This window comes from Vigna angularis, chromosome 1 (assembly GCF_016808095.1).
Source record: "Vigna angularis cultivar LongXiaoDou No.4 chromosome 1, ASM1680809v1, whole genome shotgun sequence".
In the NCBI taxonomy this organism is placed as follows: Eukaryota; Viridiplantae; Streptophyta; class Magnoliopsida; order Fabales; family Fabaceae; genus Vigna; species Vigna angularis.
The window spans coordinates 49,138,602-49,148,389 of NC_068970.1; the positions used below are offsets into that span (position 1 = coordinate 49,138,602).

The window sequence follows — 9,788 nt, forward strand, 5'->3', positions numbered from 1 at the left end:
CAAACCTCCCAATCATACATATGAAATTTAACGTAAATATCAATTCAACACTACCACCAATTCACATTCTTAAACCAACCATTTCAAAATTACACACATCAAGGTTACAAGGTAGTTCAAATGAGTGATAAATCTACTCTTTTATGTTTCAAATGGCTTTTTCTTTTATCTTCACAAATCACAACAAATCCCAACTTGTCAAATACACCAATTCAAACCAGTCAAGTCTAATTTACTAATACCAACACACCAATAATTCATGCTTTTGGTACCACTCCAAAAAGCCTCTTATCAATGGAGGTATCTTATGTGTATATAAACTCATGTCCATCTCTTATTTTATCCGATGTGGGACTTTGCTTTTATCCAACATCCACCCCTCAAACAAAGGACTATGACTCTTATACCTCCACCTCCCCTACAGGAGAAGTCTTTTTCTTGTCCTCGAGTACACCATGGTCAACACTCTCTTTCTTCATTTTCTTTACATTTTCTGTTATAAAATAAGTGATTAATGTGAATCTGGTATACGAATGAGCAGATGGAGAGACAAAGTTTGTGTTGCACAAAATAGAAGGAATAGACGAGGCTAAGTTGGGATACAACATAGTTGGAGGTGCTGCCTTGCCAGACACTGCAGAAAAGATCACCATCGACACCATACTGAGTGATGGCCCCAACGGAGGCTCAGTCGTAAAGCTGAGGATAAAATATCACAGCAAAGGAGATGCTCCTCCCAATGAAGATGAGCTCAAAGCTGGTAAAGCCAAGAGTGATGCTCTTTTCAAGGTCATTGAGGCTTACCTTTTGGCCAATGCTTGAATTCATCTAAGTTATGAGCAAGGACCTTATGATATTACGTATTGAGTTTTATTGTGTGGAATGTATGCTTTAAGTTAAGTTGGTTTATAATATAAGAGTGTTTTTCTTATTTGCTTTGGCCTCAGACGGTGAGAGCTGATATCTCTGTATCTCACTTCATGCATAAATTATAATAAAGGAATGCAAATTTGCATATAAGTTTGAACTAGGGGTGGGCATAGTTCATCTAACTGAACTTGAACTGCAGTTAATTGTATTGTTTTATACTTAAAAAAACTAAACTGTTTTTACTAAAAAACTAATTAAACTATTTTACAGTTCAGATTAAAAAAACTGAAACTTAATAATTTTAGTATGGTTAACTAGTTAACACATGTGTCTCTTCATCTTTCTTCGTCTCTTCATCTTTCTTCGTCAGAATCTCTCTTTATCACCACTGCACCTCACACAGATTTTGCCAAGGTTCGTTGCTCTCTTCCTTCCTACCGCTGCCCATCCCGCCGTCGCCCATCCCACTGTCGCCCATCCCGCCGTCGCCTATCCCGCCGTCGACCATCCCGCTGTCGCCCATCTCCCTCTATTAGCCCTCTAGGGTTTCGTCATCGGCTCTCTTTTCGCTCCAGCGTCAATTTACATTCAATAAACACCTTTGGCTTCTTACCACAAACCACTCTCAAGGTTTCGAAACACGTTAGCTTCGATACCCCTCAAAAGCCCGACTCAATCATCGCTTTCTTCAATAGAAATGGATTCACCCACACTCACATGCAACGCTGACGAGAGGCTTTCGCCAAAGTTTCAATTTTTACGCTCAAAAGGTGCTTCTGTTTCTGATATCGTTCACCTTGTTAATAGGTGCCCCAGAATCCTCGTATCCAGCCTCAAGAACAACGTGATCCCCTCCTTCGAATTGGTGAGAATCGAGAAGATTGAAAGAAGACAGTGGGTAATTTGATTTGATGAATTATTAGATTGAAGAGTTTTGTGAGTTGTTTCTGCACCGCTAGTTTGAAGCATAAATTGACCATTGCATTTGTCTATTTCCATTACTGAACGTGAAAGAGAAATATATGAAGAAGAGTGTTTTTGATGCAAACTGAACTGTACTGCAGTATGAACTAAAAAAATAGTTTAGTTCAGTTATCCTGAACTATTTTTTAGTTCAGTGCAGTTTTGTTGAAATAGTTTATAATTATCTATAGATTGTAATAGTGCAGTACACTGTAGGGCAGTTTGCCCACCCCTAGTTTGAACTTCTTGTTTGTCTTAATGAACTAATTGGATGAGAAGAAAGTTGATGCATTTTACTGCTTTGTAAATGAAAATACAAATTTAACTAATGCCTTGGCAGCAATGAGCAATGCATATGTGTAGCTTCCAAGCATGCTAAGCAACTTTGCACTTCGTTTTGAACAGAACTTTGCATCCTTGGATTGATAGGAGGGCTAGGGAATGGCAGGGGAAGGGGAGGAGAGAAGGTTATGGAAAAAAGAAGGAAAGAAGAAGAGGGAGAGATCGTTTACTTACCACAACAAAATCTTTAATCTTGTTATTATCAAGAGAAAGAATGAAAAGTTTGAATTTAAAATTTATGAAATTCAATTTTTCAAGAACTGAAAATATATTTATCTCTTAAAAAAAAATTTGTAGTAGATTATATCTGATTTATTTAAATAACTTAAAATATCATATTTTTTTATATTTATAATATTACATGTTTTACTATTTTAGTGTTATGTTGACCGATTTAATAATGATGTTGACTATTATTTCATTATTTAATCTCCAAATTAAGAAAAATAATATGATTAAAAAATTAATAATAATTGCAAATTAATAACACTTTAATGTACAAAAGTATTTGTCTATTTAAAAAAAAGCAGTAAAATAGTATTTCTAACTCCAATAGCAAACAAAAGGTAAGATTAGTTGGTAGCTAAGTCAAGAAGGTATTCGTAATTTGATGTGAAAAATAACAAAATTTATATTATTATTAACATCTTTATTTTCTAAACTCTCTCTACTGTCACATGTAAAAATTTATTATATGTTAAAATGTTTATCAATTATCACGTATGAAAATTTATGTTATCTTCTATTTTTAAATTTTCTTGATTTTTATACGTGAATATTTAGATTTTGACACATTTTTAAATTTAACAATAAAAGATCACTTTTTTTTTTCGGAAACATGGTTTTTTTTTTACATAAATCTAATAAAAGAGTTCACGTGTAACAAGCAAATTTATGTACCAAAATATCGAATACCCCATCTAATCTAGATTTGAAATTAGTTGAGTTGGTATATTATTTTAACAATGTTTTTCTAAATATAAGAACCACTATTTGCTAATTTCAAATATTCTCATCAAAGATAGACGTATGCATTAGAACTTTCATTTTGACCTTTAGACCTGTTGAAAAAGATAGCACATATGACTAACCACCAACAAACATATTTAGATTTTATTACTTTTCCTAGCTTACTAATTTTTGTTAATCATATCTCTGTACCACAACATAAACCTATCTTGAAAAATGGTTATAATATTGGTAAATATAGAGGCCGAAGAACAAGACCAATCTATATCTTTAAAATATTTTTTCTTAATTTGCTAAACACACTTTTAATCACGATATTAAGAATCAAACATTTTGCTCCGAAATACATTCGGTTTAGGGGTTGTTACTTGCTTTTAATGTACTGTTTTCTGTTGTATCAGAACTCTATAAATAGAGTTCTGTTTTGTATTTTACAAGTTACAGAAATAGAGAGAAACACTCAGTATTATGAAATAATATCAGATTCAAGAAAGCTTACCTTTTCCTTGTTCGTCTCTCTCCCCTCTACATTTTTCTCTTCTGCACCAACGTGATCTGAGGCTCCCAAGGCCACCGGACCACCGCTGGACCTCTATGCTTGGAAAGGGAACTCTCTGGAAGCTCCGTTCTCTCTCCTCACTCGTTTGATAGATTTCTGGACACGCTTGCAGAAAAGGCTGAGGCTGTCTGCCTTAACCATGCCACGGGCCACTCTATTTTGGGCCTCGTTACTGTGCATCCCATTTTGGGCCTCAGCCTAAAATGGTATCAGAGCAGGTCTAGTACCTGCTCTGCTTCCGCTCCGCTTGCTTTCCTTCTTGATAGGTTCTTGAACTGGTCCATACAATTCTTGATCCCATGGACCATGCTGAATACAACAACCCAGCCAGCCCTTACTACTTGCATCCAGGAGAGAATCCTGGACTCACCCTCATTACACAAACTCTGAATGAAAACAATTACTCCTCTTGGAGCAGAAGCATGAGAAGAGCCTTGCTCTCCAAGAACAAAGTGAAATTCATTGATGGGTCCATAAAGAAACCACAGAAAGATGATATCTTGTATGATGCTTGGGAAAGATGCAACATGATGATATTGTCTTGGATAACCAAGACACTCTCTCCACAAATTGCCGAGAGCGTGATATATGTGGAAGAGGCAAAAGAATTATGGGAAGAGTTGAAAGAAAGGTTCTCTAAAGGTGATCATTTCAAGATTTCTGATCTTCTTCAAGATATACACTCCATTAGACAAGGGGAAAGAGGAGTTAGCCAATTCTTTACAGATTTAAAGATTCTGTGGGAAGAATTGGAGTTCTTAAGACCCATTCCCACTTGCATATGCAAGATACCATGCAGTTGCCCTCTCTCAAAAGTTTTCTTGAAGTACAGAGAAATGGAGCATGTGATATGCTTCTTAAAAGGATTAAATGACTCATACAACACTGTTAGAACACAGATCCTCCTAATGGATCCCCTTCCAAACATCAATCGGGTTTTCTCTCTTATCATGCAACAAGAAAGACAAGAAAAGCATGGGTCTGCTGATGTTAAGGTCATGGTTAATGCCACTGACAGAAACAGCCAGTGGAAAGGCCAGGGAAGAGGACCTGGATTGCGTGGTCAAGGAAGAGGAAGAGGTAGAAATCCCAACTATGGGAAACAGTGCTCCTATTGCAACAAAATGAACCACACAGTTGATGAATGTTACTCTAAACATGGCTATCCACCTTGGTACAAGAAAGCAGAGGGTAATCAAGACCGAAAGAGTGAATGCACTGCTGCCAATGCTTGCCAAAACACTACTGAACAAGGTGAAAATCAGAGAGCACAACCTAATAACAACAGCAACCTTTTCAACTCTCTTACTGCAGAACAAATGCAGAAGCTGCTTCGAATGATTGACAAAGATGATGAACCAACTCACAAGATTAATCAAATTCAAAGAGCTGATAGTACAGATAAGCAAGGTATTTCATCCTGGATACTAGATACTGGTGCCACTGACCATGTGACACATGATAAAATAAATTTTAACACTTTTTATCGTATCAAACCTATATCTGTGAGATTGCCTAACAATACTATTTTAACTGCTAGGCATGCTGGTACAGTACAACTGTCTAAAGATCTTGTCATTTACAATGTGTTATACATTCCTGAATTCTGTTTTAATTTGATTTCTGTTCAAAGTCTTATCAAGGACTTGAATTGTAGTCTAACTTTCTCTTCCAAGATTTGTCAGATAAAGCAGAACCATACATTGAAGATGATTGGATATGCTAACTGTTGGGGAGGGCTCTATTATTTGCAAGACATTCCTAAGATTGACCAAAGACACACTGCCACGACTGCCTTTTCTTTTAAAAAGACAAATGTAAATCTTTGGCACTGTAGGTTAGGCCATCCAGGGGACAAAATTATGAAACAGATATGTGGTGATTTTCCTTATGTCAAATTAGGCACAAATATTGTGTGTGATACTTGTCACTATGCCAAACAACGAAAATTGCCTTTTTTGTCTAGTACTACTACTACTGCTGAATGTTTTGATATTATTCACTGTGATATTTGGGGCCCGTTTGGTACTGCTTCTATTCATGGCCATAAATACTTCCTCACCATAGTTGATGACTATAGTAGGCATACTTGGATTTTCTTAATGAATAATAAAGGCCAAACTAGAGATTTGCTGTAGAATTTTGTAATTAAGATTAAGAATCAGTTTAACAAAGGAATCAAAGTTATTAGGTCTGATAATGGCCCTGAATTTAACTGCACAGATTTTTATAGATTACATGGTATTACTCATCAAAGGAGTTGTGTTGAAACTCCTGAACAGAACTCTGTAGTTGAAAGGAAACACCAGCACATTTTGAATGTTACCCGTGGTCTCCTTTTTCAAGCCAATGTGCCTAACACTTACTGGTCCTATGCTGTTAGCCATGCTGTTTACCTCATAAATAGGTTGCCTACCCTCATTCTCGATAACAAAACCCCTTTCGATCTGCTTTACAATCTGTCCCCTTCCTATTTAAATCTTAAAATCTTTGGATGCTTGTGTTTTGTCTCTACCCTTGAACATAACAGGAATAAACTTGACCCAAGAGCTAGAAAAGCTGTTTTTCTAGGTTACAAATCTGGTGTCAAGGGGTATCTTGTCCTTGACATAAACACCAAAGAGCTTCTCATAAGCAGAAATGTGGTTTTTCACGAAGACATTTTTCCCTATAGAAATCTGCAGGAAAGCCATACAGATTCAGCCACTAGGAGGGAGTCAACTGATTCATTAAAAGATCTCTTAGAGGACCCATTTCACATGGATGATCCCCTACATGTTGAATCTGTAAATACAAGTCAGGAAGAGACACAACAGCTCACTGTTAGTGAAAACAGCAATGACACAGCAGGAGATAACCAGGACCTCCAATTGCAAAGAAGATCAAATAGAACCAGAAGGACTCCCGAATACCTTCAAGATTATGTTCACCAGGTGCATCAATCTCTATCTCTGAAAAATAATCTTAAAACCCCTTATCCTATATCCAACCTGTTGTGCTGTGATAATCTTACAGAGAGACATCTAAGATATACCATGGCTGTCACGGTTAGCAAAGAGCCAAAATCCTATAGTGAAGCAAAAGGTATCAGTGAATGGGTAGAGGCCATGCAGAGAGAAATTAAAGCCCTGCAAGATAATGACACGTGGGTTCTAACCCAGCTGCCCCCAGGAAAGGCTGCTATAGGGTGTAAGTGGGTATATAAGACAAAGTATAAAGCTGATGGGAGCATTGAAAGGTTCAAGGCTCGCTTGGTGGCGAAAGGCTACACACAACAGGAGGGAATAGACTACCTGGACACGTTTTCTCCTGTTGCCAAACTAACTACAGTCAGATTGCTTATTGCCCTAGCAACTTCCAATAATTGGTTTCTACACCAACTAGATGTAGACAATGCTTTCCTACATGGGGACCTCAATGAAGAGGTATACATGGAGCCACCTCCAGGTTTGTTCAACCACAACAAAGAGCAAGTTTGCAGATTAAAAAAGTCCCTATATGGCCTCAAGCAGGCCAGTAGGCAGTGGTTTGAAAAATTATCCTCTTTCTTAATATCTGTTGATTATATACAATCTAAGTCTGACCACTCTCTGTTCATCAGAACAACTTCTACCAGTTTCACTGCTTTACTTGTGTATGTAGATGACATTGTTTTAACAGGGAACTCTATAAGGGAAATCAACAGGATGAAGGAATTGTTACACAAGAAGTTTCGAATAAAGAACCTTGGTGAGCTTAAGTACTTTCTAGGTCTGAAAGTTGCCAGGTCAAAGAAAGGCATTCATTTATGCCAAAGGAAGTATGCCTTGGACATACTGGAAGAAACTGGGATGTTAGGATGCAAGCCTTCCTCTACTCCCTTCCTCAGCGAAACAACTTCCTTATATAAAAAGGATAGCTACCTGGATGATCCAGGACCATATAGAAGACTAATAGGAAAGTTGCTTTATCTTACAAATACTAGACCAGATTTATGTTTTTCAGTTAATTTACTTAGTCAGTTCATGCAATCACCAACTGACCATCACTACCGTGCCACTCAGCACATTCTCAGGTATATTAAGGCTAAGCCCTCTGAAGGGCTATTTTTCCCTGCTGATTCTTCCATGCAACTGAAGGCATTCAGTGACTCTGACTGGGCTACTTGCCCTAACACTAGAAGATCCACAACGGGATTCTGTGTCTTCCTAGGTTCATCCCTTATCTCCTGGAAGTCTAAAAAGCAGAAGACCGTTTCAAGGTCATCTACAGAAGCCGAGTACAGAGCACTAGCAGCCACTGTATGTGAGATACAGTGGCTCTGTTACCTATTACAGGATTTTCAAGTTAAGGAATCAGGGATCCCTGCTTTGTATTGTGACAATAAATCTGCGAGACACATAGCTCACAACCAAAGCTTCCACGAACGTACCAAGCATATTGAGCTTGATTGTCATGTGGTTCGTGAAAAGCTTCAAGAACGACTCCTCACTCTCCTTCCCGTGAGATCCGACGAGCAACTTGCCGACATTTTCACCAAGTTCCCTCATCGCGTCAAATTCAAAACCATTGTACCCAAACTTGGATTGGTGACCATACACCATCCAGTTTGAGGGGAGACTATTAAGAATCAAACATTTTGCTACTAGGGCTACATTCAATGGACCGAAATACATTCGGTTTAGGGGTTGTTACTTGCTTTTAATGTACTGTTTTCTGTTGTATCAGAACTCTATAAATAGAGTTCTGTTTTGTATTTTACAGGTTACAGAAATAGAGAGAAACACTCAGTATTATGAAATAATATCAGATTCAAGAAAGCTTACCTTTTCCTTGTTCGTCTCTCTCCCCTCTACATTTTTCTCTTCTGCACCAACGTGATCTGAGGCTCCCAAGGCCACCGGACCACCGCTGGACCTCCATGCTTGGAAAGGGAACTCTCTGGAAGCTCCGTTCTCTCTCCTCACTCGTTTGATAGATTTCTGGACACGCTTGCAGAAAAGGCTGAGGCTGTCTGCCTTAACCATGCCACGGGCCACTCTATTTTGGGCCTCGTTACTGTGCATCCCATTTTGGGCCTCAGCCTAAAACACGAGATTCTTTAAAACTCTACCAATCAGCTACCTAAGTAGTAAGTACTTACTATAATGTTGTTTATACGATAAAATCTTAACGATTATTTCAAAATATAAATACTTTTTGGGAAGAAACTCTTCCAAGAATTTAAATTTAGATTGTAAAGATTAAATTGAAGTCTTGCAAACATCTAAAATGTTGATAGTAAACGCATTTTATGAAAAATCTTATAAAATAAGAAAATATGAAAAAGAAATGTGTCTTTGTACATATTTATAATCTAATTTCTTATACAAAGACTAAATTTTAATCCTTAAATTGCACAAAAATAACATTAAAAAATAAAAACATTTAAATAAAATTCTAAATGTAATTATGTTGTAAATTTAAATTTTAGATATTTCTATTTACATATTTAAATTATAATATAATCTAAATATATAAATTGTGTGCTTATATAAAGGTTAAACAAAAGAGTTATATAAAGGGAGATTCTATATTTGGTATGTATATTATATATATATATATATATATATATATATATATATATATATATATATATATATATATATATATATATATATATATTATTTTTAATTAAAGAAAGATAAAAAATCATAATAATGATAAAATGCGTTTTTATTCGGGGTACATATTTTATACTTTTATTTTACTTTTAATTTTATTTTAAGATCAATTTAAATTTTATCTCAATATTAGATTAATTTCACCATAATAAAATTAGAATTGTGCATGTAAGTTTTAGGAAAGAGTACATATACTGGTATATTATATCTCCATCCAAGAACGCAATAGTTATGATTATTGAGACAAATATTATAATACTAACCGATCCATTACCATCTATATTATTTATTAACATGAACCTTATTTTCATTTTTACTGAAAGATTTTAAAGTTTCCAAGTATCATAATTAATAGTAATAGTAAAACATAGGCTAGATAGTGGACACGGTTTCTTTAATGCTAGTTTTCACTTTAGAAAAACAGAAATAGAAAAGAGATGTAG

General features: G+C 36.0%; 1 protein-coding gene across 1 annotated transcript; it reads left to right on the top strand.

The window, feature by feature from the left end:
* The first annotated feature begins 394 nt into the window (after positions 1–394).
* Positions 395–822, top strand: LOC108326835 (pathogenesis-related protein 2). The gene is made up of 2 exons (XM_017560417.1): positions 395–458; positions 542–822. Exons 1-2 carry the CDS (start codon positions 395–397, stop codon positions 820–822), a joined length of 345 nt encoding a protein of 114 aa, XP_017415906.1.
* The last annotated feature ends 8,966 nt before the right edge of the window (positions 823–9,788 follow it).

Coding starts and splice junctions, on each gene's coding strand:
- LOC108326835 (XM_017560417.1), top strand. CDS start 395: ATGACTCTTATACCTCCACCTCCCCTACAGGAGAAGTCTTTTTCTTGT. Junction 459..541: donor TTGTCCTCGAGTACACCATG/GTCAACACTCTC, acceptor ACGAATGAGCAG/ATGGAGAGACAAAGTTTGTG.